Source organism: Corylus avellana, chromosome 10 (genome assembly GCF_965113065.1).
Source record: "Corylus avellana chromosome 10, dhCorAvel1.hap1.2, whole genome shotgun sequence".
Lineage (NCBI taxonomy): Eukaryota > Viridiplantae > Streptophyta > Magnoliopsida > Fagales > Betulaceae > Corylus > Corylus avellana.
This window is the reverse complement of record NC_142499.1, coordinates 19,764,849-19,792,807: the sequence shown is the minus strand read 5'-3', so window position 1 is coordinate 19,792,807 and position 27,959 is coordinate 19,764,849. Positions and strand designations below refer to the sequence as shown.

At 36.1% G+C, this 27,959-nt stretch overlaps 2 protein-coding genes and 2 pseudogenes across 3 annotated transcripts; all 4 read left to right on the top strand.

Annotated features, from left to right (window-relative positions):
- Positions 1–1,944: 1,944 nt before the first annotated feature.
- On the top strand, positions 1,945–4,196 carry LOC132191261 (L-type lectin-domain containing receptor kinase IV.1). 2 transcript variants are annotated; one of them, XM_059606203.2, is made up of 2 exons: positions 1,945–2,808; positions 2,890–4,196. In XM_059606203.2, exons 1-2 carry the CDS (start codon positions 1,962–1,964, stop codon positions 3,987–3,989), a joined length of 1,947 nt encoding a protein of 648 aa, XP_059462186.2. In that variant the 5' UTR covers positions 1,945–1,961; the 3' UTR covers positions 3,990–4,196. The 2 variants fall into 2 exon arrangements, with proteins under 2 accessions (XP_059462186.2, XP_059462185.2); XM_059606202.2 differs by having other exon boundaries at positions 2,884–4,196.
- Positions 4,197–6,122: 1,926 nt separating this feature from the next.
- LOC132162436 (L-type lectin-domain containing receptor kinase IV.1 pseudogene) lies at positions 6,123–8,138 on the top strand (annotated as a pseudogene).
- Positions 8,139–14,392: 6,254 nt separating this feature from the next.
- On the top strand, positions 14,393–16,600 carry LOC132191969 (L-type lectin-domain containing receptor kinase IV.1-like). The gene is made up of 2 exons (XM_088511057.1): positions 14,393–15,259; positions 15,335–16,600. Exons 1-2 carry the CDS (start codon positions 14,413–14,415, stop codon positions 16,438–16,440), a joined length of 1,953 nt encoding a protein of 650 aa, XP_088367183.1. The 5' UTR covers positions 14,393–14,412; the 3' UTR covers positions 16,441–16,600.
- Positions 16,601–23,883: 7,283 nt separating this feature from the next.
- On the top strand, positions 23,884–25,990 carry LOC132192254 (L-type lectin-domain containing receptor kinase IV.1 pseudogene; annotated as a pseudogene).
- The last annotated feature ends 1,969 nt before the right edge of the window (positions 25,991–27,959 follow it).

Here is a 27,959-nt window from a genome sequence, read left to right as displayed (position 1 = left end):
GCTCCAAGTATTAATAAATAAAAAAATAAAAAAGAAAACAATGTGGTTCCAAGGCCACAGTCAGACAAAATAAAATCAGTTTTGGGGCCTAGCTAGATTATCGTAAATGACAGTCCAAGGAAATAACATCACAAAACAACATAAATCTCCTTTCAAAAATAAATAAATAAATAAATAAATCTATAACAATAACACACCATACATCTTATTAGTTACTTGCTTAATCATAAATTTTTTATCCACCTTATTAAATCTTTTTTTTTTTTTTAAGGAATATCAATTAATGCATTAGTTTTTAAAATAAGAAATTATAATTTTCAAAAACTATTATCATTGCGTTAAAAATAAATAAAGCAAATAGGAATGGGGTATTAAATTTTCAATTGAAGCACATGGTATGCGAAGAAAGGATTAAAAAAGAAAAAAAAATTACTAAATCAAGTCTAGGAGTAACAAAAAAAAAAAAAAAAAAAACTATTTTTAAAAAAAATTAAATTGATATTCCTAAAACTATTCCTAAAGTTTTTAATGATTAAACAAAATTACTAAAACTATTCCTAAATTTAAAAAATGATTAAATTGATATTTTATTTTTTTAATGTATTTTTTTAAAAAAAATTAAAATTATATCCATAATAAAAAAAAAATGATAAAAACAAAATGGAGGATACCCTAAACCTTAAACCTTAAGGTTACAACGATTAGGAGTTCTACGGGGGAGAGGGGAAAAAAAGAAATTTGGGGGAGAGGGGATTTGACCCCTCTCGATCCCCTTAAATCTTAGTTTCCTTTGCTCGTGACAACCATCACCCCTTAAGGGTGGAGGCTGCCACCCCTTTTGGTCAAAGATGGGTCGCCCTCTATACCCCTCACAAAGGCGTAAGGAATGGATAGTTTGATAATGTGTTTTGGATTAATATGCATTTTATTTTTATTTGAAAAATTGTTATGATGTAATATAAATATAAAAATAATTTTTAATGTTTTGTAAGTTTTTTTTTTTCTTAAAAAAAAAAGTAGAGTGCTATACATACTCTTAAGAGTTTACTCTCAATAAAAATCTTCTAATAAAATAACAAATGAAATTCAAATGCAATGTTTACTTTGACAAGATTGTCATGACATGTGCAACCAAGTCTCCATCTGGCTTTACAATGCCGTGTTAAATAGGTATGATGGAGAAATTCAATTGCAATGTTTTAAGGAAACTTTGAAATTTGTTGTGCAATTTTAGCACCAAGGGTCTCAAAATTTGAAACTTTTTCATTTTATATTCAACATAAGATTGAAAGAATGTCATGGCAATGGGGCCAGGTGCTCTTTGCAAATTACACATCGGTCATGCCCCATTTGACAAATCCAGTTGCTGCAGGGACCTGCATAGAAAAAGGGGCACTGGATCTGTTGCTTTTACCATGACAACTCGCAAGCAAACCAAGACTAATTTTTGTCATTGTTGTTCCAGAATGGCGGCTGATTGTGTGGCTGCTACTTCAAATCAGCTTTCATCACTCGACGACGACTATGGAGCATATCAATAAAATTGCTTTTTTTAGCTTCTAGATTAATTGGCATCTTCTCTTGGCTCTAAGCCTACTCTTCTCGAAGGTGATTCTCTTACCATTGAGAAAGCTTCAAAACTGTCCACATCTTATGAAAGAATGGAGGATAGAATGTCTCACCAAAGACGCTATTAGTCCTCTTAAACTATCTTCCTAGTTTGAAAAGCATCTAAACTCAGCACTCAGCCGAAAAACCAATTGAAGGGCTCACCTTGCATCACATTGTACGTATGGTTATCCCCCTTTTTCTTTGTTTTTGTACTATTTGTTAAAAGTCTTGTTTGTAGCTTTTTCCCCCCTCCTTGTCCCTGTCTTAATCTGACAAAAAAAAAAAAAACCCAACACTACATGTCTTAAGCTTGGAAGTGGAACTATGAAACGGTGAAAACAGGGGAGCAGATGCAAAATAAAGACATGTTGTCCAACCTAGTATTCCTTCTGCTTCTGCTAATTAGCTTAGTAGCCTCAGAAGATACCAGCTTCACCTACCTCGGGTTTCAATCGGCAAATCTAAGCCTAGACGGCATAGCCGGTGTCACTTCTACTGGCCTTTTGAAGCTCACTAATGACACCAAACAGCAAATGGGTCATGCTTTCTATCCCAATCCAATAACCTTCAAGAACTCATCCAATGGCTCTGTTTCCTCCTTCTCTACCACCTTTGTATTTGCTATCTTTCCTGAATATCCGACTTTGAGCGGTCATGGAATTGCTTTCGTGATTGCCCCCACAAGAGGGCTCCCAGGAGCTCTGCCAAGCCAGTGGTTTGGCCTTTTCAATACCAGCAACAATGGTAATGCAACCAATCATGTTGTCGCCATAGAGCTCGATACACTTCGGAACAGCGAGTTTGGTGACATCAATGATAACCATGTTGGGATTGATATAAATGGGTTGACGTCCAGCAAATCTGCTCCCGCAGGATATTATGCTGATAAGAATGGTGCGTTTAGGAATTTGACTCTTATCAGTGCCCACCAAATGCGAGTTTGGGTGGAATATGACGGTGTTGAGAAGAAAATCGAGGTCACTATGGCTCCAATTAATGTCGGAAAACCCAAAACTCCACTCTTGTCTTTGTCCTATGATCTTTCACCCATCATTGAAGACAACATGTATGTTGGCTTCTCGTCCTCAACTGGCTCAACTCTGACAACCCATTATGTTTTGGGTTGGAGCTTTAAGGTGAACGGCGAGGCTCCAGAACTTGATGTCTCTCAACTTCCCAAGCTGCCTCGGATTGGAGGTAAACCCAGATCTAAATTTTTGACAATTGGGTTGCCTGTGATTATTGTTAGTTTAGTCTCAGTAGCAATTTCAGCTGTAGTTTATGTCATAAGAAGGAAGAGGAAGTTTGCAGAATTGCTAGAAGACTGGGAGCGTCAATATGGACCTCACCGATTCAAATACAAAGATCTTTACGTTGCCACAAAAGGATTTAGGGACAAATACCTGTTGGGCACTGGCGGATTTGGTAGGGTGTATAGAGGTATACTACCAACCTCAAAAATTGAGATTGCAGTGAAGAAGGTCTCCCATGAATCAAGGCAGGGAATGAAACAATTTGTTGCAGAAATTGTAAGCATTGGTCGGCTTCGTCACAGGAATTTAGTACCACTCTTGGGGTATTGCCGGCGCAAAGGAGAGCTGTTTTTGGTGTATGATTACATGCCTAACCGCAGCCTAGACAAGTACCTCTTCGACCAACCAAAGGTTACCCTGAGCTGGAGCCAAAGATTTCGAGTAATCAAAGGTGTGGCTTCGGGGCTGTTTTATCTACACGAAGAATGGGAGCAAGTTGTTATTCATAGAGATGTCAAGGCTAGTAATGTCTTGCTTGATGGTGAATTAAATGCTAGATTAGGAGACTTTGGTCTTGCAAGATTATATGACCATGGAGCTAATCCTCCAACAACTCATGTGGTTGGAACTCTTGGGTATCTTGCCCCGGAGCATAGTCGAAGCGGCAAGGCCACGCCAGGCACCGACGTGTATGCTTTCGGGGCATTTTTGCTTGAAGTTGCTTGTGGCAGGAGACCAATAGAGCCACGGGGGGCAGCAAATGATGTCCTTCTCCTTGATTGGGTGTTTTCTCATTGGAACCGAGGCGAAATTCTTGAGGCAAGGGATGTGAGTTTGGGTGCAGATTATGTAGCAGAGGAAGTAGAGCTGGTTTTGAAACTTGGGTTGCTCTGCTCTCATTCAGAGCCTGCGGCTAGGCCTAGCATGCGCCAAGTAGTGCAGTTCTTGGTGGGTGATTTTCCTCTTCCTGAGCTATCATCGCTTGGCCTTTGTGGCGGCGGCTTAACATTTGCGCATAATAAGGAAGGTGGTTTCAATGATGTTGCCATGTCCTATCCGTCTTCAGGGGACAGGTTCACTCAGTCCTCTTTTGCTGCAGAGTCACTTCTCTCAGGCGGTCGCTGATTCTAAAAGCTTTTGTTTTGAGTTTGTTAGTAATGATCTTGAAATGAATGTAGTGAAGTAGCAGATAGTTTGTTTTAAGGCAGTGCAGTATATTTGGGTTGATAGGGCCATTTGCAATCATATGTTTTGCAACTTTGCTTGCTCCAAAATAATTCGTCAGTGTTTTGGATTTATGTTGGATGCCACAGTTAATAGAGATTAGATTTATATTATGAGAGATTTATATTAACTCTTTTATATTCATCCAGTCTATTGCCCCTCGAATTGTTTGGGTGAAAGAAACTTTCCCCCCACTGCATTCCTTCTCAGCCAAATTTTCAAGCAAGATGAAAATTTGTAAGAAGAAGTGGGCTTTTTATAAGGGAAGGGAGGTTCATAAAAAATATACATGTGTTGAAAATTGAAATAAAGGTACGGCCCAAAGGAATGTGCAACACTTTTGTAGCCCAAAAAGACACACATGACATATTCATATTCTATTTTGTGAGAATTATAAGGCATTAAACAAGGCGGACTAAAATTTTTAAGGAAATTATAATCAGGTTGACTCGAAACAAAAGTTCAAAATGAGATTTAATTTGGATCACCGGAGATAAAACCCCCTTAATAAAATAACAAGTGGTCTGAAAAGGGCTAATTTTTTGTTAATTCTACAATGACATATATTTCTAAAGCATGTGAGAAGCACATACTATTAAAAAAATACGTGTTTCTGACATGCTAAATGACATTTGACAATTTATTAGACTGTTTTGTAGGAATTAACTATAAACCAATTTGTATCTAATTTATAACCGTTCAAAAAGCATTAGGCTATTTTTTTTTAATAATGCTAAAAACACTTTTACTTTCTCATATCTATTTTCACATTCTTTTAGGTGGCTTTTAAAACTACAATAAGGATTGACATCAAATCTAATGGCGGTTTTAAAAGCTACCTAAGGGAGTGAAAATCGGTGTGGACACCAAAGAAATAGGATCATGTATAACATTACTCTTCTTTTTTTGTTTTTGTTTTTGTTTTTTTGTTTTTTTCTTTTAGGAACAAAGAATTAGGCCATGAGAGAAAGCTTGGACTCTATAATGTGGTGATGTTTTCTTTTGGCAAAGCCATGTTTATCATTAGTGTGTTGACAAATCAACCCATGAGTAATTTTAATTTTAAAAAATATTTATGTACCCCTAATGACAAAAAAAATTGTTAATAGAAAATTAAAAAAATATTCGAATTTTTTTTTTAAAAAAAAAAACTGAAAAAATAAAATAAAATAAAGAGGTAAGTCACGATGGTTGTGGGTCATTAGACCCATAATAGCAGCCATGGGTTTTCAATAGACCCAAGGCCACTGTGGGTCTTCGCAAGACCCACAATCAACGTGAGTCACTTGACCTACAATAGAAGCCGTGAGATTTTACAATTTTTGTGGTGGGTCACTCTTTTTATTTTTTCCTTCAAAATTTTTTTAAAAATGTCTTTTGAAAACTTTTTAAGGGCATTTTTTTTTTAAGGACAAAAGAGTATATTACAATTTATTGGCATTTTGTGGGTGGAGTGAAAGGACATTTATTCAATTGAAAGTTTAAAAGAATATTGCAATTTGAACTGAATTTCGAAGATGGTATATATATGAGTTGTACACTAGATTTTCAAGCAAGAGGAAATAACAATGTAAATTAGCTAAAAGCGTTTGCAAGACAAATACAGTAAGGCTAACCATCAATAGAAACAAAAGGAGGACCCAAACATCATAATAAAATAGATCGAAATGAGAGTGTGAGAGAAGTATGATAATTTTTCCTAAAAATTAAAATATGATGAACAAAGAAGACCAAGACCTTGGTGCCATATGGTCATAAGTTGCAACTACCATTACCAAGTTATTCCATATTATATTTCAAGTACATGGAATAATTTCTAGTAACAACCACCAAGTTGTTTTTTTGTAACAACTACTACCAAGTTGCTCTTAAAATAAAGTTTACAAATTGTACTTTCTGATGAGCCACTTCTATCTTTGAGGTTCTTTGAAAATTATAGAAATCGTTGATTCTTTATTTATAATAACATGTAAACCAACGCTACATGTCTTAAACTTGAATGTGGAAGTATGAAACAGTGAAAAGAGGGAGCGGATGCAGGATATAGACATGTTGTCCAACCTAGTATTCCTTCTGCCTCTCCTCTTCAGCTTCGTATCTTCCGAAGATACCAGCTTCACCTACCTCGGATTTCAATCGGCAAATCTAAGTCTTGACGGCATAGCCGATATCACTTCAACTGGCCTTTTGAAGCTCACTAATGACACCAAACAGCAAATGGGTCATGCTTTCTACCCCAATCCAATAACCTTCAAGAACTCGTCCAATGGCGCCGTTTTCTCCTTCTCTACGACTTTCGTCTTCGCTATCCTTTCTGGAGATGTCCATAGGAGCGGTCATGGGCTTGCTTTCGTGATTGCTCCAACAAGAGGTCTCCCTGGAGGTATTCCAGCCCAGTTCCTTGGCATTTTCAATACGACAAACAATGGTAATCCCAAAAATCAAGTCGTTGCCATAGAGCTCGATACATTCAGGAGTGTCGAATATAATGACATCAATGATAACCATGTTGGGATTGATATAAATGGGTTGAAGTCCGAGAAATCTGCTTCCGCAGGATATTATGCTGATGATAACAATGGTGGGTTTAGGAACCTGAGCCTTATAAGTGGCGAGCAAATGCAAGTTTGGGTGGAATACGATGGTGTCGAGAAGCAAATCAATGTTACTTTAGCTCCACTTGATGTCGGTAAGCCCAAAATTCCGCTATTGTCTTTGTCCTGCGATCTTTCACCGATCATTAAAGACAACATGTATGTTGGCTTCTCGTCCTCAACGGGCATGTTCCTAGCAAACCATTATGCTCCGGGTTGGAGCTTTAAGATGAATGGCCAGGCTCCAGAACTTCTCCTCTCTCAACTTCCCAAGCTACCTCCGAAATTAGGAGGTTTAGATATAGAGAGATCTAAATTTTTGACAATTGGGTTGCCTGTGATAATTGTTAGTTTAGTCTTGGTAGCAATTTCAATTTCAGGTGTAGTTTATGTCATAAGAAGGAAGAGGAAGTTTGAAGAATTGCTGGAAGACTGGGAGCTTGATTATGGGCCTCAGAGATTCAAATACAAAGATCTTTTTGTTGCCACGAAAGGATTTAAGGAGAACGAGGTATTGGGTAGAGGTGGATTTGGTAAGGTGTATAGAGGTGTACTACCTACCTCCAAAATTGAGATTGCGGTGAAGAGGGTCTCCCATGAATCAAGGCAGGGAATGAAAGAATTTGTTGCAGAAATCGCGAGTTTGGGTCGGCTTCGCCACAGGAATTTAGTACCACTCTTGGGGTATTGCCGGCGAAAGAGAGAGCTGCTTTTGGTGTATGACTACATGCCCAATGGAAGCCTAGACAAGTACCTCTTTCACCAACCTACCGTCACTTTGTGCTGGAGCCAAAGATTTCGAGTAATAAAAGGTGTGGCATCGGGGCTGTTATATCTACACGAAGAATGGGAGCAAGTTGTTGTTCACAGAGATGTAAAGGCTAGTAACATCATGCTGGATGGTGAACTGAATGCTAGATTAGGAGACTTCGGTCTTGCAAGATTTTATGACCATGGAAGTGACCCTCAAACGACCCTCGTGGCCGGAACCATTGGGTATATTGCGCCGGAGTTTGCTCGAAGCGGCAAGGCCACAACAAGCACCGATGTGTTTGCCTTCGGGGCCTTTTTGCTTGAGGTTGCTTGTGGAAGAAGGCCAATAGAGCCACGGGGGCCAACAGAAAATATCATTTTGGTGGATTGCTTGCTTTATCACTGGAACCGAGGCGAAATTCTTGAGGCAAGGGATCCAAATTTGGGTACAGATTATGTAGCAGAGGAAGTTGAGTTGGTATTGAAACTTGGGTTGCTGTGTTCTAATTCAGAGCCTGCAGCCAGGCCAAGCATGCGCCAAGTTGTGCAATTCTTGGAGGGGGGTGTTCATTTTCCAGAGTTACCGTCGGTTGGTCTTTGTGCCAGCGGCTTAACGTTTGCCGTGTCTTCTCCGGCTCCAATCGACAATGCGTTCACGCCTTTGTCTTCTGTCACAGATTCGCTTCTCACGGGGAGTCCCTAATTCTTATAGTTTTTGTTACCCATTGTGAGTTTGTTTGTGATCATAATCATCGAACTACGTACAATTTATTTCTTTAAGGTTGTGCGGTATATGTAAACCCTTTTTTCTTTTTTTCTTTTTTTTTTTTCAAATGGGTGAAATTCATTCCTTAATATAATGGCTTCCAATATGAATCCAAAACACTAATGAATTATTTTCCTCACATTGCATCTATGTAGACGGATGTTAGAGCATGCAAAGTTGCAAAATATATGATCATAACAGGAAAGGAGATTTGAGGGGTTTTTTTTTTTTTTTGGCTAATTGAATAAGGAAAGGGTACATTGGAGCAAAACAAGAAAAATGAGTGGAATCCCCAATACCAACCCTAAAATGCAAAAATTAAAATACAGTGCAAAAATACATACAAATTAAACATCGAAAATGAGACAAATAAGTGTTTCGGTCCTCTCAAGGAGGCCGCATAAAGCAGTTTGAAGAGCAAAAATAGAATCCCTACTAAAAAACTACAACAACCACTCGAAAGAAGTTAAAGTAAAAAAAATGCACTGTCATGATTGGAAACAAGAACAGAAGGAGAGAGAGGCACGAACACATTCACGGAGCAGAAGGGATGGAGATTACAGTTTTAGATACAATAGCCTATTTTCTTAAATTCTTAATTAGTAAGAAATTTTAAGTTAATACATGACAGGAACCAAAACAAATATAGACATCTGATTGAAGAGGATTCGGATCTCTTGGAATTTCTAGGAGAATTCTAGTTTTTGTAATTTTAGATTGAAGTCATTTATTTTCATCCAAGAACAATTATCCAGTCACGTGTCCCGCTACTAATAAAATAATAAAATAATGATGATTATTAATATCATTAAAATTTTATTATTATTTTATTAGTAGTGAGAAACATGAAAAGATAATAACTCTTGAATAAAAATAGATGGCATGTATCTAAAACTAGAATGCTCTTAAAAATTTCATGTGATTCGGATCCGATTGAAGAGGCCCGTGGGATCGTAAGTGGCTTATAGCCCATAAAAAGGAGCACTGGATATGTGGCTTCTACCAATGACAAGTGGCAAACGTTGACTCATTTAATTTTTGCCCATTGTTCTTCAAGAATGGCGGCAGATAGTGTACTTTGTGGCGGCTGAAAATGGTTTGCCGACTATATATGCTTCGTGGGTGACTCATGGATTTATGGGAGCCAAACTTTGTGCGCAAACATATATATATATATATATATATATATATATATAGCCTCTTCTAAAAATATTTTTATTTTTTGAAGAAAATATTTATATTTTTTTCTATTTAAATTATTCATTTTTTTTCAAAAGTATCTTCATATATAATATGCTACATCCTGCTCCCTAAATTAAGGATCTACTTTTACTCTTTTATTTAAATATTTCTTTATTTTGTCTCCAATATTATCTATATATTTGAGAAATTATATTTTCCTAATTGTCATATTTTTTAAATTTGTCTTCTTTTTTTTTTTGGCTAGCACTCATATTTTCAGAATTTATATTTTCCTAACGGAGCCAGAGCTGGAATGAAGTATTTTTGTGAGTTTTGGGAGAGCATGCATGCGTGAGAAAGAATGAAAGAGAGAGAGAAATGGGACAAAAAAAAAAAAATCGTAAGGAGAGAGAATTTAATTTTTGAAAAAAAAAAAAATCATATTTAGTCCTTAGATTTTAATTTGATTTAGTCATTGAGTTTTCAATTTCAAGAATAAAATTCCTAAGTTTTACCCAAGTTTAGAATATGTCTCTCTATCACTTTACTGTCAAAATTAACAGTTTGTCATCGGCTACTAGTGTCTCATTTGACACGTCAATATCCATCTCAAGTAAGGGTGGCAAAATGGGTACCCATACACGACCTGATTATGACCCGCGGGTACCTGTTACACGATTAGCCTATACCCAGACACGACCCGTTTAGCTAAACGAGTAATCGGGTTTGACACAATTATGACACGAAAATAACCGGGTAACCCGACACGACCCGTTTTACCCGTTTAAAATAACCGGGTATAAACGGGTAGACACGACCCGATTACCCTAAACTATAAATTTTTTTTTAAAAAAAAATTAAAATTCAAAATTGTAATAATAATACTAATACATCAATATAGTCAATGCAAAAAATTGAGTTCTAAGAGATTAAAAGCTTTAATAAAGGATAAGAAAAAAAAAAAAAATTGGAAAGTGACCGTAAATGGTCCGTAATTGACAAATTGTACTCCAAAATAAATTACTAAACTCATAATTTCACATAAACTTAAAAGTTAAAAGTTAAAACAAGTAAGTTCATTTATTAAAATAGTCCACTTATAATTTAGTCCCACATGTAACAAAAGTGTTAAAAAATTAATTTGAACAAAGACACAAATTCTCAGACATTTTTTTTAGCATCCAACCCTGGGCCAAGACTCAATATTTTTGAATTCCATGAGAGCCATAGAAGACCAAGACCCTTATTTAATTGTACAAATACATTTATCAAAATGTGTAATATAATAGAATAGTTATAAGGGTCTTGGTCTTCTAAGTAAGTAAACTCAGTAAAGTAACTAAGTAAGTAAACTGACGTTGTTAAAAAAAAAAAAAAAAAAAGTAAACTGACGTGAGGTGAGAGTTGTGCGTGAGCTGCTGCCGGGTCCAGAAAAAAAACCAAGAAAAAAAAACTGGGTCGGCGGGTCCAGAAAAAGATTTTTTTTTTTAAAAAAAACCGGGTATGGCGGGTCGACCCGCCAGACCCGGATACTATGCGGGTCTGGCGGGTCGACCCGCACAGTAATCGTGTCTGGCGGGTCGACCCGCCAGACACGAAATTTCCGGGTCTTAATCGGGTAGACCCGATTACGACCCGAACCTGATTAGCCCAAACCCAATACCTGTTTTTTCGTGTCGTGTTCGTGTCGGATTCGCGAGTCGTGTCAAAATTGCCGGCCCTAATCTCAAGTCTCAACACTCCAATGTAATGCCACACTAACGGATCCGTCAAGAATGCAATGTAATAGATCGATTTTTTTTTTTTTTTTTTTTTTTTTTCTAATGAATGACTTAACACTGGTTGATGTGATATTGTATTAGAGCATTCATGATGTGTCAAATGAAACATGTAGCAGATGACAAATCGTTAATTTTGACGATAAAATAACAAATTAACTTATTTTATATTTGGGCAAAATCTAAAGACTGTATTTTTAAAATTGAAAACTCAGTGACTAAATTTAAATTGAATAAAAACCTAAGAACTAAATATAATTTTTCCCTTTAATTTTTTTTGTTTTATTAATATGTTTTTTTTTTTTTCCTATGTTGGGAGTGAATAGTGATCATGCTCCTAAAAAATAGGGAGCCTGTTGGATGCTAAAAATTGAGTACTTGTGCATTTTGGCACTTAAAAGTAGGAATTTTCTCAAAATAGCGAGCTGGATGAGAATGCTCTCCCTCTCTAGCGTAATAATGATGTAGATTAGATAGTAAACAATTTTACTCACTTTTTTTTTTTTTTTTTTTGGGTGAAATATATATATATTGCTGTTTTTTAAATGTTTCCATCTAACCTCTTAAAGCAATAACAGGAGGAGTAGCTTTATGTACATTGAATAATTTCAAGTTACAAATACCATGCTAATCTTAACATAAAGCTTAATTACAAATTGTCCTTTCTGATGAGTCACTTATATCTTTAAGGTTCTTTGAAAATTGTACAAGTAGTTGATTATTTATAATAATAATAATAACAACTTAAGATGAAAGAAGAACCAAAATATATATATTAAAAATAAATTTTACGTTAAAGAAAGTTCCATAGATTCGCAATAGAGTGGTAGAATCTTGTTACCGAAAAAAGGTGAATCACATCATGCACTCTTTGAAATTACAATTCCAAACGAACCCTAAGAACAACTGTTCACGATTTTAAACACTTTTTTTGGAATATTATTTTAAGCAAACTTTTTATCTTCATAAATAATTAGCTAAAAATTAAAGATTATGTAACCCAAGTTTTTTTTTTTTTTTGACACGGTAACCCAAGTTAAGTATTCTTAAATAATATTAAAGAAATTAATTTTAATATTGTTTATACAAATCTAAATAAAAAAACATTTGGAAAAAATATATTAAAAAAAAAAAAACCCATTGAACTAACAGTCTTTTTTGAAATAGCCCATGTAGTTTAAAGTGTACTAAAATGTTACATCAAACTACCAAAGTATGTAAAAAATACCACTTTTTTATTATATTCCTACAATACTCTTATTCTCTTAAAAATTGAAATAAAAATTTAATAAAATTATTTTTAAAAAAACAACGAAAAAGAAAAGAAAAAGGAAAGGGTGGCTGCCCAACCAGTAGCCACCCCTTTCCTTCAAAAAATAAATAAATAAGAAAATAAATCTTTTTAGTTTAATATATTTATTTAATTTTTTTATTAAAAATGACACATATCACCATTTTATTGGCGTTGATGTAACATCTAACAAAATTCGTCAAATATTTTAATAGAATTTATTTATTTATTTTTTTTGAAAAATAGTTTATTTTATTTTTTATTTTAATTTTTAAGAGAATAAAAATATTATAGGAATATAATAAAAACCCTTTAACAAACACACCTATGGTTTTTAGTAGTTAAAGTGAGGGTATTTTTAAAAGATTTTAGTAAAATTGGTCACATGCGAGCCACATGACCAGTTTTTCATCCATTCAAATGTTTGATGCGGCCAGCAGCGGGGCATTTTTTTATTTTTTTACACAAAATGGTAATTTGGTACATACAAATTTCACACTTGTGAGTTTATGGGGCTAAATTCAAAACATGTGTTAATTCATGGGCTTAAATATATTTATCTTTTTTAAATATTATTAAAGAATAATATAATAGTATTTTAAGCAAACATTTGATCTTTATAAATACTGAACTGAGACAGAAATAAAAGATATATAACCCAGTTTATGTATTCATAAATAAAATTTCATATTTTTTAATAAATTTCAGGAAAAATTTGAGATAATGGGTAGAGATCAAATAATTAAAATTGGCTCAAAACACAGTATAAAATTGATCTTTTAATGTGAAATTTCAAGGGATGAGAGTGTTGAGGAAATAATCCTAGATTGCCTGTGAACAAGACCTTGAGTATGTTTATAAGAAATAGGCAACTCTCTCTTATTGAACCGGTTTTATGAGATGAGTTAGGCTTACGAATTTCTTCATGGTATCAGAACCTACCACAGGACAAATGAGGTCCACGCTACTTACCCCAGGACAAGGACCAAGAAAAATATCGGCCTGCACATGAGGGAAGGTGTTGAGAAATAGTCCTATATTGCATGTGGACAAGACCTTGAACATGTTTATAAAGAATAAACAATCATCTCTTATTGAACCAGTTTTATGAGATGAGTTAGGCCTACAAATTTTTTCACAGAGGAGACCCTCCGTCTTTGGGACTGGATAATTGATTGATTATTTTCTCGAGCCTGGTCATAAGATTTGCCATATCAACTCACTCCTTTGGTGAATCTGTGTTATCCATCCATGGCTAAATTCAAAACAAAAGATGGTCAATCGTCCTTCTTTGTGGTAAATTGGTGTCCACAACTTTAAACGGTGTGGATTAGTAATGATGAAGATATTCCACAGCAATCAATTGAGAATTTGGCGTGAGAATCCGACCACTTTTTCGAACCCCTGTTAAGCACCGAAGAGAGATGACTAGGACAAGATTGTCATGACATGTGGAAATAGGCATGATGGAGATATTCAAATGAAATGTTTAAAGTACATGTGGAAAATTGTTGTGAGAATATCAGAATACTAGCAGATTTTTCAACTCCCAAGTTTCTAATTGGCATTTTCTCTTGTCTGAGTTGTCTGTCTCTAGGCCTACTCTTCTCGAAGGTGTTTTTCTAATTATTGGGTAAGCTTCAAAACTTCCACATCTTATCAATAATGGCGGATAGAATGCCTCATCAAAGATGCATTTAGTCCGCTTAACAGTCTTTCTAGTTGGGAAGCATCTAAAGTTGGAAGAAAAACCAATTGAAGGGCTCACCTGGCAGCCAAGTGGGCTATCTCATAGCATTTTTGCTTATACCCCTTTTTCTTCCTTTTTGTACTATTTGTTGAAGTCTTGTTTGTAGCTTCCACACCCCCCCCCCCCCCCCCTCTTCCTTTTCCCTGTCAACAACGCAACATGTCTTAAACTTGGAAGTGGAACTATGAAACGGTGAAAACAGGGGAGCAGATGCAAAATAAAGACATGTTGTCCAACCTAGTATTCCTTCTGCTTCTGCCAATTAGCTTAGTAGCCTCAGAAAATACCAGCTTCACTTACCTCGGGTTTCAATCGGCAAATCTAAGCCTAGACGGCATAGCCGGTATCACTTCAACTGGCCTTTTGAAGCTCACTAATGGCACCAAACAGCAAAAGGGTCATGCTTTCTACCCGAATCCAATAACCTTCAAGAACTCGTCCAATGGCACCGCTTCCTCCTTCTCTACCACCTTTGTATTTGCTATCATTTCTGAATATCCCACTTTTAGCAGTCATGGGTTTGCTTTCGTGATTGCTCCCACAAGAGGGCTCCCTGGAGCTCTGCAAGCCCAGTACCTTGGCCTTTTCAATAATAGCAACGATGGTAATTCCACCAATCATGTTGTCGCCATAGAGCTCGATACCATCCTGAACAGCGAGTTTGCTGACATCAATGATAACCATGTTGGGATTGATATAAATAGCTTGACGTCCGAGAAATCTGCTGCCGCAGGATATTATGATGATAACAATGGTGCGTTTAGGAATCTGACTCTTATCAGTGGCCGCCAAATGCAAGTGTGGGTGGAATATGACGGTCTCGAGAAGAAAATTGAGGTCACTTTGGCTCCATTTAATGTCCGAAAACCCAAGACTCCGCTCTTGTCTTTGTCCTATGATCTTTCACCGGTCATTGAAGACAACATGTATGTTGGCTTTTCGTCCTCAACTGCGTCAATTCTAACAGCCCATTATGTTTTGGGTTGGAGCTTTAAGGTGAACGGCCAGGCTCCAGAACTTGATGTCTCTCAACTTCCCAAGCTGCCTCGGATTGGAGGTAAACCCAGATCTAAATTTTTGACAATTGGGTTGCCTGTGATTATTGTTAGTTTAGTCTCGGTAGCAATTTCAGCTGTAGTTTATGCCATAAGAAGGAAGGAGAAGTTTGCTGAATTGCTAGAAGACTGGGAGATTCAATATGGGCCTCACCGATTCAAATACAAAGATCTTTATATTGCCACAAAAGGATTTAGAGAGAAAGAGCTGTTGGGCAGTGGTGGATTTGGTAGGGTCTATAAAGGTATACTACATACCTCAAAAATTGAGATTGCAGTGAAGAAGGTGTCCCATGAATCAAGGCAGGGACTGAAACAATTTGTTGCAGAAATTGTAAGCATTGGTCGGCTTCGTCACAGGAATTTGGTACCACTGTTGGGGTATTGCCGGCGCAAGGGAGAGCTGCTTTTGGTGTATGACTACATGCCCAACGGTAGTCTAGACAAGTATCTCTTCGACCAACCAAAGGTTACCCTGAGCTGGAGCCAGAGATTTCAAGTAATCATAGGTGTGGCGTCGGGGCTGTTTTATTTGCACGAAGAATGGGAGCAGATTGTTATTCACAGAGATATCAAGGCTAGTAATGTCTTGCTAGATGGTGAATTGAATGCCAGATTAGGAGACTTCGGTCTTGCAAGATTATATGATCATGGAACTGATCCTCAAACAACCCATGTGGTTGGAACTCTTGGGTATCTTGCGCCGGAGCATAGTCGAAGCGGCAAGGCCACGCCAAGCACCGATGTGTTCGCTTTTGGGGCATTTTTGCTTGAGGTTGCTTGTGGTAGGAGACCAATAGAGCCACGGGAAGAAGCAGATGATGTTCTTTTGCTTGATTGGGTGTTTTCTCATTGGAACCGAGGCGAAATTCTTGAGGCAAGAGATGTAAATTTAGGTGCAGATTATGTAGCAGAGGAAGTAGAGCTGGTTTTGAAACTTGGGTTGCTCTGCTCCCATTCAGAGCCTGCAGCTAGGCCAAGCATGCGCCAAGTAATGCAGTTCTTGGAGGGTGATTTTCCTCTTCCAGAGTTATCATCGCTTGGCCTTTGTGCCAGCGGCTTAACATTTGCGCATAATGGGGAAGGTGGTTTCAGTGATTTTGCCATGTCCTATCCGTCTTCAGGGGATAGGTTTACACAGTCTTCTTTTGCTGCAGAGTCGCTTCTCTCAGGAGGTCGCTGATTCTAAAAGCTTTTGTTTGAGTTTGTTAGTAGTGAGTGAGCCTTTTAGTAATGATCTTTTAAATGATTTCTGTGAAGTAGTAGATAATTTTTATTGATGTGTAAACATGGACAAGATGAACTCTCTGTGTCGATTGGGTCTTCTGTTGTCAAAAATTGAGATTGCAGTGAAGAGGGTCTCCCATGACTTTGCATGTTCCGAAATAATTCGTCAGTGTTTTGGGAAAAAAGAGAGTATATATTCATGTCCTGGGATGGAGATTAGCGTTTTATAATTTAATTTTAAAACTTATAACACATCTCCATTGTATTTTTTATTGTAAGTCAAAAAAGTTGTGTAAAAGAATCTATTATGCATATTTCAATAAAATAAAATAAAAATACTAAAAATTATACAACAGTATATTATTGAACATAGTGACACAATTACACATAAGATTGCATTAATATATAAATCACATAAAAATTTATTATCATAAGGACCATATATAATTTTAATTTTAATCCATATAAATTAAAACATATTAAAACATTCCCGTATATGTAATTTAAAATGGAACCAAGCTGCCCATATGGTGGCCCAGATGGCAACGAATCAAATGTGGGATGAAACGTGGAGCTCAGATTTCCCTGAAGCTTTAAGAAGGATTTGTGAGTCAGAGCAGAGTGATCTGTATACGTGATGATTATGAATTTGAGAATGCAATAAAATCAGCAATTTTCCAAAAAAAAAAAAAAAAAAATGAAAGTGTACAGAAAAAAGAAAACAGCGAGAAGAAAACTTGGAATAAGTTAAAACATAAGATCCTTAATTAATTTTAATTTAAGCACATTAAAAAATACATAGTAAATCATAAAAAAAAGAAAGAAAAAAAAAAAACACATAAAACTTTGACATCAATTAAAACATAAGACCCATAAAACATATTAAAATATTTATTCCCATATTAGTAGTTTTATCTCTTTTAATTGTCTCACAATATTGATATATAAAGAGAGAATTTCAGAACCTTTTGTTTTCTTCATTAAAATAATTAAATGCATTACAAATAAAACCCATAGGTTTTAAATGCCCAAAACTTGTTCATTATTTAAAACGCCACGTGTCGCAATTCTATGCATTCTCTAAAATATGAAACCTTTTGTTTTCTTCACTAAGACATCAATTAAATGCATCCTAAATAAAACCTAAATAAAACCCCTAGGTTTTAATTGTAGGATATAAACAGAAAGCAATATAAGACATAAAGACAAATAGAGACAAAAAGACAAAATTTGGGAACCTTTGTTTTCTTCATTAAGATAATTAAATATATTATAAATAAAACTCATACGTTTTAATATAAAATTTACAAAAGAGAAATAATCAATTTGAATAAAAATAATATATAAATTTGAAAAAAATATAAGGGATACAAACGAAAACAGAAAGTAAGAGAAGATAAAAAGAAAAATAGAGAGAAAAAGAGAAAATTTGAGAACCTTTTGTTTTCTTCATTAAGACAATTAAATATATTACAAATAAAATTCATACGTTTTAATTGTCTCACAATATTGATATATAAAGAGAGAATTTTAGAACCTTTTGTTTTCTTCATTAGAATAATTAAATGCATTACAAATAAAACCCATAAATTTTAAATGCCCAAAACTTGTTAATTCTTTAAAACGCCACGTATCGTAATTTTAGGCATTCTTTAAAACATGAGTTCAAGATACATATCATAATTCTAAGCATTCTTTACGTCAAAACTCTACTTTAAAGAGATATATATTGTTAAGTATTTCCCTGATTCTAAGAGGTGATTGTGTTAGAAAATATAGTTTTTTAAATTAGAAATAGTTTTTTTTAGAAAGAAAAGAAACTTCACTTATAGACTTTCATAGAAATATTATAAAAGTCTAAAAATCCATCTTCCTTCCGTATTTATCCCCCAACTGCCACCCAAACCATGTGAAGAAATAAATACAGGTCACTTTAATTTACTGGCAAGGGGAGACAACCAACTACACCGACAAATTAATTAAGTTGGTCAGCAGTCACCACCAATATTCATTACAAAAATAAATGAAAAGCTGTCAAATGGTCCTCTCTAACACCAATTGTCCTTCACTGCCAACCCCATTAAATTCTATTCATTACAAAAATAAATGAAAAGCTGTCAAATGGTCCTCTCTAACACCAATTGTCCTTCACTGCCAACCCCATTAAATTCTATCTCAATAATATCTATTTATCTGCTAATTAATTGGTCACCTCTTCATTTTAAGAAACTCATTTTTATGCAAACCCGACAAGAATAGCAGCAAGAAATAGGAGCAGAGCAACAGGTTAGGATCTCTCCTTTTCTATATGACATAAACAAAAGGGGTGTTTTTTTTTTTATGTTTACATAATTACATGCATCTCAGACACTTGTTGCATCCAATTTTATCTACCGACAACTATGAAACCTTAATTGGTTTGAAATATGTTGTCCTTAATTCAGATGGTTAAACAAAGTTAATCACGCCATCAATCTACGGCTCTAACATGGAGGGTGTTTTGACTATCATCAATAAGCTTCAGGATCTATCTATGAATCCTTGTTTAGTTCGAGGGAATTCACAAAATTCAACTACCTCAAACTAAGTGGAATATATATATATATATATATATATATATATATATATATATATATATATATATATATATTATTGCTGCTAGTAATGGAACGTGGAAATTTAGAATTTATTGTTTAAATTATTTTGAGATTGAGAATTAAATTAACAATCAACTTGTCTTGAGAGGGTTTCAATCGAGTTTAATTTGTTTGTTTTTTTTTTTTTTGGGTTAACTTTATATCCTTTTCTTTTTTATTGGGTGTTTAGACTAGTAATTGTAATTGTCAGGTTGTAAACTATTTATTACACGGGTGGATCAAAAACCTATAGACGCAGGGCTCAATTGCATTATCTCTGCTTGATGTATATAACAAATAATACCCCTACGTTTTAATATAAAATTTACAAAAGAGAAATAATCAATTTGAATACAAATAATATATAAATTTGAAAAAAAATATAAGGGACACAAACGAAAACAAAAAGTAAGAGAAGATAAAAAGAAAAATAGAGAAATAAAGAGAAAATTAGGGAACCTTTTGTTTTCTTCTTTAAGACAATTAAATATATTACTAATAAAATTTCTACGTTTTAATTGTCTCACAATATTGATATATAAAGAGAGAGAATTTCGGAACCTTTTGTTTTCTTCATTAAAATAATTATATGTATTACAAATAAAACCCCTAGGTTTTAAATGCCCAAAACTTGTTTATTCTTTAAAACACCACCTGTCGCAATTATAGGCACTCTCTAAAACATGGGTTCAGGACACGTGTCGTAATTCTAAGCACTCTCTACGTCAAAACTCGGCTTATATATATATTCTTCATTAAGACAATTAAATATATTACAAATAAAATTTCTACGTTTTAATTGTCTCACAATATTGATATATAAAGAGAGAGAATTTCGGAACCTTTTGTTTTCTTCATTAAAATAATTAAATGCATTACAAATAAAACCCCTAGGTTTTAAATACCCAAAACTTGTTCATTCTTTAAAATGTCACGTGTCGCAATTCTAGGCACTCTCTAAAATATGGGTTTAGGACAAGTGTCGTAATTCTAAGCAATAAGCACTCTTTATGTCAAAACTCGGCTTATATATATATATATATATATTGAGAAAAACATAACATTTCATTCAATAATACCACGAGTATAAAGCTCTTACATCATAGAGCAAAGTTTTGAAGCAACCATATCATAAAACTACAAGATTACCAGGTTTAGTACAAAATTCGAGACCAATCCGCTAACTCATGACTAAAATCAGATTTAATACTAGATCTGTGACAGACATACTCAACCAAATGCATGGATAACAATTATTTCTCGACCCTAAGAGTGGAAAGACTCTCATGCTGAAATTCTTCCTCCTAGACCCGAAGGCCAGGATAATGATCACATCCACAACCCAAAGGTCTGGACCAAAACTAATTAACCCGAAGGCGCCATAGATCGAGTGAGAAGGAAAGAGCCTTATTACAAGCCGAACAAAACAGAGAAATAAAACAATACAGGGAAAAAATACATGCCAAAACACAAATACATCTTAAAGAAGCAACAAAACAGGGAAATAAAACAAGAAAAGAAACAGCACACTCCGATCACGCACTTGCCGGGAACCGAAATCCGGAGGGGCGTTGGAAGCTCATCGCAGCGGGGACGCGTTGAAAGGCCCAGCAGTGGACGGTGGGCGGCGAACAGGCGGGGAGAAGACTGGCAAAGCAGGACCTAAAAACAACCACAAACAAGAAAAAAACGGAAAAAACAATAAGGAACCACCAAAACAGGGAAAATGAGCACTAAGCGGGAAGACGGTAGCCGGAAGGGAGCCGAACCAGTGCAGGCCAGAAACCACCGCGTAAGGGGCGTGTGAGCTTGACGCGGTGGGGACGCATGAAAGAAAACCCTAATAGCGGACGGCGAAGCGGCAACCACAGACAAAATCCGGGGGGAGTTTGAAAGAATGCCCCCCACAAGCCGAACCCACAAAGAGCCAAAAGAAGGTCAAGGAGCCCGCTGCAGAAAATGAAGGCGGGGGAAGAAAAGCGGCAGGAAAGGACCAAAAACCGAGAAAAACAGAGGGGGAAAGAAGTGGCAAGGAAGGGGAAGAGATGAGGCACCGGGGCTAGGGCATTAGGTAAATAACTAGCACCGGAGCGAGGAGGACGAGGGGAGGAGGGAGGCAGCCAAACGGCCAACCCTCATCCCCTGTGTGGCTGAAGGGTTTCGCTTTTCTCTTTGGCGGCTAGAGAGAAAAGAGCTAGGGTTTTTTGCTCCTTAAAATCGTCCTTTTTTACTAGAATGTAAATGATAGAGTAATATATATATATATATATATATATATATATATATATATATATATAAGGTCACAACTATTAGGAGTTCAATCGGGAGAGGGAATTTTTTCTTTTGGGCGGGGGATTTGACTCCTTTTCGACCCCTTACTTATGCCCGTGACAACGACCACCCCTTGTATGGGGAGGGTGGAGGCTGCCACCCCTTTGTAGACTGACCTTTCATCAAAGAAGGGTCGCCCTCTTCACCTCCTCACAAATAAGGGTGAAAAGGCGGGCAGTTAGGAAAATTAGTTAATTGCCTATGTGATTAAGGTTAGCGGTTTAAGTTTTGAAAAAATCACTAACTGTTAACCACTAACCGTCTATATATATATATATGGAATGATATTATTTTGGTTTTTTTTTACAAAGAAAACTGGCTTTAAAATACAAACGAGAAGGCAATGCGGTGGCTTCCGTTGATTTCCACAGCGGTGTTCAACAGAAGAGGTGGGTGTAAGTAGATTTGATGTTTTCTAAAGTGGAAGAGCAACCATAGCTATTTTGTTGATGACAAACGATAGATTGGTTGATCCGGTATTTTTATTGCTATTGTATTTAGTTTTTTTTTTTAATTGTCAAATTTTTATTTGAGGCTGTAAGATAAGGGGTTTTTTTTTTTTTTTTTTTTTTTTTTTTAAATAAGGGTTTTTATTTGGGCTCTCATAATATAATACTATTTTAAGCAGTATTAAGGAAATTAACTTTGATATTTTTTATTAAAAATTTAGGGAAAATTTGAGATAAACCCTTAAATCAACACACAAAAATAAATAACACCTCAATTTTTATTTTTTTTTTACAAGTTTTAACTGCATAAGTCGTGCGCAAATTTGAAATTGATCTTTCTATTACTTTTTCGGCCAATTTTAAAACATTTGTTAGTGCCACGTCAACATTTTTACTACTTCACATTAACAATTTTGTTAAGAAATAAAATTTTGTAAAATAAATAAAATGGAAAATAACCGACCACTGGCTATCCATATTGGGGTTGCAAGCGGTGGGGCTTTTTCTTTTTTCTTTAATTTTAATATTTTCATTTTTAATAAAATTATTTAAAAATTTAAAATTATCATTTTAATGTGATGCGGTAAAAATATTGACATTGCACGTTTCAAAATTGGCCTGAAAAGTAATGGAATGACCCATTTCAAAATCTCAATTTTTTACAAAATTTTAATAGAAATCGTTCTTTACAAATACTAAGCCATAAAAAAAGAGAGGCATGTTTCACTTAAAAGGCTTGAAAACGACTAAAGACGTGTTTTACTCGAGATGAAGATATTCCACTGCAAACAATTGTGAAGTCCGAACTTCCATGGACATGGGGAAAATTTGGCGTTGAGAATGCGACCACTTTTCCAAACTCCTATTAAGCACCGAATAGAGACTTGGACAAGATTGTAATGAAGTCTTTATCTGGCTTTGGCACATTCGGAAATTTCTTGTGAGCCCATTAATGCTACTTTAGCGCACATCAAGGGTCTACAAATTTGAACATTTTCGTTTTACATTCAACTTAAAATCCGAAGAAGGTCATGGCAAAGGGGGGCCAGGTGCTCTTTTCAAATTACACATTGGTCATGTCCATTTGACAAATACAAATGCTGAATGGTCTGCTTAGAAAAATGGGAACAGGATCTGTTCCTTCTAGAATGGCGGCTGATGGTGTCGCTGCTACTTCAAATCAGCTTCCGTCATTCCACAACGACTATGGAGCATATCACTTACAATCCTAATAGTATTCAAGACTAAGCCTAGATGCCATAGCAGCTTTTCCCACCCTTCTTTTTCTTGTTTGTAGCTTTCCCCCCTCCTTTTCCCTGTCTTAATCAGCCCCAAAAAAATAAAAATAACAATACTACGGGTTTGTTTGATAAACGATTTTGTTTTGATTTTGGTTTAATACTGTAGCAAAAAGTAATTGATGTAAAAAAAATTAAGAATTGTTTTTTTAAAGTGAAAATGTAAGAATATTTGGTATGAAAAAATTTTATTTTGTAGTGATTTTTTTATTTAAATAATAATAAAAAATGATTGATGTGATGTAAAAAATAAGAATATTGAAAAAATAAAAAAATGAGATGAATAGTATAAAGTCAAAATCAAGGTAAAACCGTTTATCAAACGGAGCTTACGGCCCTCGAACAGTACCATTCCAGGGCCGGTATTGTAACCTTTTTTTAGGAAAAAAATGTTTAATTGGTTTTAGTGAAAATGTTTTGTGGAAAAAAATGAAAAAATATATTTTATATGAAAAAATGTAAAAAATTTGTTTTGTAGTGATTTTTTTATTTAAATAATAATAATAAAAATGATTGATGTAGTATAAAAAATAGAGATGTTGGAATTAATTTTGAAGCGGAAAATTTTTTTTTTTGGGATTGGGGGAGGCCCAGGAACGGTACCGTTCCAGGGCCATTGGCAAACACACCCTACATGTCTTAAACTTGGAGGTGGAACTATGAAACCGTGAAAGGAGGAGACCAGATGCAAACTAAAGGCATGTTGTCCAAGCTAGTATTGCTTCTGCCTCTCCTAATCAGCTTAGTAGCCTCCGAAGATACCAACTTCACCTACCTCGGGTTTCAATCGGCAAATCTAAGCCTTGACGGCATAGCCGAGATCACTTCTACTGGCCTTTTGAAGCTCACTAATGACACCAAACAGCAAAAGGGTCTTGCTTTCTACCCCAATCCAATAAGTTTCAAGAACTCGTCGAATGGCCCCGTTTCCTCCTTCTCCACGACCTTTGTATTTGCTATCTTTCCTGAATATCCCACTTTGAGCGGTCATGGAATTGCTTTCGTGATGGCTCCCACAAGACGGCTCCCAGGAGCTCTGCCAAGCCAGTGGTTTGGCCTTTTCAATCGTAGCAACAATGGTAATGCCACCAATCATGTTGTCGCCATAGAGCTCGATACCCTCCGGAACAGCGAGTTCGGTGACATCAATGATAACCATGTTGGGATTGATATTAATGGGTTGAAGTCCGAGAAATCAATTGCCGCAGGATATTATGCTGATAACAACGGTGGGTTTACGAACCTGACTCTTATCAGCGGCCGCCAAATGCAAGTTTGGGTGGAATATGACGGTGTCGAGAAGAAAATCGAGGTCACTTTGGCTCCAATAAATGTCGGGAAACCCAAAACTCCGCTCTTGTCTTTGTCCTATGATATTTCACCCGTCATTGAAGACAACATGTATGTTGGCTTCTCGTCCTCAACTGGCTCAATTCTAACAACCCATTATGTTTTGGGTTGGAGCTTTAAGGTGAACGGCCAGGCTCCAGAGCTTGTTCTCTCTCAACTTCCCAAGCTGCCTCGTATAGGAGGTAAACCCAAATCTAAATTTTTAACAATTGGGTTGCCTGTGATTATTGTTAGTGTAGTCTCGGTAGCAATTTCAGCTGTAGTTTATGTTATAAGAAGGAAGAGGAAGTTTGAAGAATTGCTAGAAGACTGGGAGCTTCAATATGGGCCTCACAGATTCAAATACAAAGATCTTTATATTGCCACAAAAGGATTTAGGGAGAAAGAGCTGTTGGGCACTGGTGGATTTGGTAGGGTGTATAGAGGTATACTACCTACCTCAAAAATTGAGATTGCAGTGAAGAAGGTCTCCCATGAATCAAGGCAGGGAATGAAACAATTTGTTGCAGAAATTGTAAGCATTGGTCGGCTTCGTCACAGGAATTTAGTTCCACTCTTGGGATATTGCCGGCGCAAAGGAGAGCTGTTTTTGGTGTATGATTACATGCCTAACCGCAGCCTAGACAAGTACCTCTTCGACCAACCAAAGGTTACCCTGAGCTGGAGCCAAAGATTTCGAGTAATCAAAGGTGTGGCATCGGGGCTGTTTTATCTACACGAAGAATGGGAGCAAGTTGTTATTCATAGAGATGTAAAGGCTAGTAATGTCTTGCTAGATGGTGAATTGAATGCCAGATTAGGAGACTTCGGTCTTGCAAGATTATATGACCGTGGAACTGCTCCTCAAACTACTCATATGGTTGGAACTCTTGGGTATCTTGCGCCGGAGCATAGTCGAAGTGGCAAGGCCACGCCAGGCACCGATGTGTTTGCTTTCGGGGCATTTTTGCTTGAAGTTGCTTGTGGAAGGAGACCAATAGAGCCTAGGGGAGCAACAGATGATGTCCTTTTGCTTGATTGGGTGTTTTCTCATTGGAACCGAGGCGAAATTCTTGAGGCAAGAGATGTGAGTTTGGGTGCAGATTATGTAGCAGAGGAAGTAGAACTGGTTTTGAAACTTGGGTTGCTCTGCTCTCATTCAGAGCCTGCGGCTAGGCCAAGTATGCGCCAAGTTGTGAAGTTCTTGGAGGGTGATTTTCCTCTTCCAGAGCTATCATCGCTTGGCCTTTGTGCTAGGGGCCTAACATTTGCGCATAATAAGGGAGGTAGTTTCAGTGATTTTGCCATGTCTTATCCGTCTTCTGGGGACAGGTTCTCGCAGTCATCTTTTGCTGCACAGTCGCTTCTCTCAGGAGGTCGCTGATTCTAAAATCTTTTGTTTGAGTTTGTTAGTAGTGTGTGAGCTTTTGAGTAATGATCCTTGATAGGATTTCAGATTTGCAGTAAAGTGATAGTTTGTTTTATGGCAGTGCAGTATGAAAAATGCTTATATTTGTTGATGTGCAAACTAGAACAAGATGAGCTCTGTGGCTCAATGGGGCCTTCTGAGATCATATATTTTGCAACTTTGCATGCTCCACAATGATTGAGCTGCGTTTTGGATTTATATCGGATGCCATTGTTAAGTAATAGATTATTATTATTATTATTTTTATTTTTTTCTCCAACCCAGGGAAATTCTACACTTCCATGTCGTGGGGTGGAGATTAGAGATTAGATTTATGTTATGAAAGTACTCGGCATGAACTGAAAAAGAGAAAAGCAAAAATCTTAAAGTCTAGTGGAGAGAAAAACAAATAATAATAAAAATAATAATAAAATGAAGATATGATGCTGGGTTGTAGCGAAGAACAACAATAAAGCAGTGGATAGGTAAATTCAAGATCTTGAGTCTATCAAAGATCTGAGAATTCTTCTTGAAAAGAAAGATACTCTCTAAGTTTTGAAGGAAAATAGAAGAATAAACTCAGCTCTGAGTAATTCTCATTAATAAAAATCAATAATCAACATAAACTGACTTTTTGGAGGCTATAAACATATACTTATAGCCCAGACTCATAAACCTAATAAAACAAGAAATATAGACTCCTAAAACCCTAACCCTAATTTAATAACGAAATAAAGATAATTAAATAAAAAAGATGCAGCTACGCGTCCGGACGGGACATATAGACGTCCGAACGGGGACTACTGAAAGCGTAAATAAACTGAAATAAACATAGGCCGTTCGAACGCCCCTTCGAACGGGGTCTTTTGCCAACTCCTAGAATCCACCTCAGAACTGCACATTCGGATGGCCGTTCGAACGGTGCATTCTGTCCAACTTCCTTGAATGACCATATCTGCATCAAGATCTGTCATTTTTGCTTTAGCACATTTCCACTTAATTCCATAACATTTCGCATTGAAACCGAGTCTTTTTATTGTTTTGGACCAAAAAGTAAAATGCCATCAATTCTTTTGAAGAAATCACACTTTAAGTCATAATCGTAAATATTAAGCTTGTCGCTGTCGCTCTAATAAAATAATGTCACAAATACAATAATTAATTTCTTCTAGCCAAACTTTATCCATACTTGTTTGTCTACTACTTTGAATAACTCATATGTAGCAGAATTTGCTTAACGTATATAGCATGGCAAATCTGCCAACTTTGCATTGTATTTCGAGGCCCATTAAGTATCCTCCACTAGTGGGAGAAGGAAGCAAGCCTTCCTCCCTCCTCCCCCTCCCCCTCCTCCCTGCCTATTCGGTTTTCCTGTTTGTTCCGTTTTTGTTTAGAGCTTTTTTCTCTTCATGTCACATAGCACAACGGTCGTCGTAACTCTGCCTTGCCATCTCCACCGTGCTACCGATCTCCATCGCCCTTTTTTTCGCGCCGCCGACAGCCTCCTTCGCTCCTTTCTCTGATGTTTGTTGTTGAGTTGTGGTTTTTTTGTTGTTTTGTTTTTTTCACTGTATTTTCTTGCTTGTTTTGTTGTCCTGGCGTTTGGGCTTAGGACGTGAATAATTTTCTGGCCTTTCGGGTCGAGAAGGACTAGTTTTGGCATAGTGCTTTTGCTCATGCCTGGAGAATGGCTACATATATCCCAAATTGAGTCTGCATCGGACAAATTTGTAACATCCCCAACCCATTAGGGTTAGATTTGTTAAAAAATTTTTTACTCGCAAAGATCCATAAGGTTTATCAACTAAACAATACTATAATAAAAATGAATGCATGAAACTCTAGAATATCACGTCCTTAAAATAAACAGAAATATCTATGCTTAACAAAAATATGTCTCACAAACGATAATAATGTTCCTTATTAAAATAAATACATCACTCTCTGAAAGAAAACTGTGCCAATGCACTTATTAACTTTACTAATATGAAATCACAAGAAATCCTAAATACGCCAGCCCCCAT

Bases quoted from the DNA above. Each gene is read 5' to 3' on its own strand.
- LOC132191969 (XM_088511057.1), top strand. From the start codon at position 14,413: ATGCAAAATAAAGACATGTTGTCCAACCTAGTATTCCTTCTGCTTCTG. The intron at 15,260-15,334 runs GTAAACCCAGAT...TAGCAATTTCAG, and splicing joins CAAGCTGCCTCGGATTGGAG to CTGTAGTTTATGCCATAAGA.
- LOC132191261 (XM_059606202.2), top strand. From the start codon at position 1,962: ATGCAAAATAAAGACATGTTGTCCAACCTAGTATTCCTTCTGCTTCTG. The intron at 2,809-2,883 runs GTAAACCCAGAT...TAGCAATTTCAG, and splicing joins CAAGCTGCCTCGGATTGGAG to CTGTAGTTTATGTCATAAGA.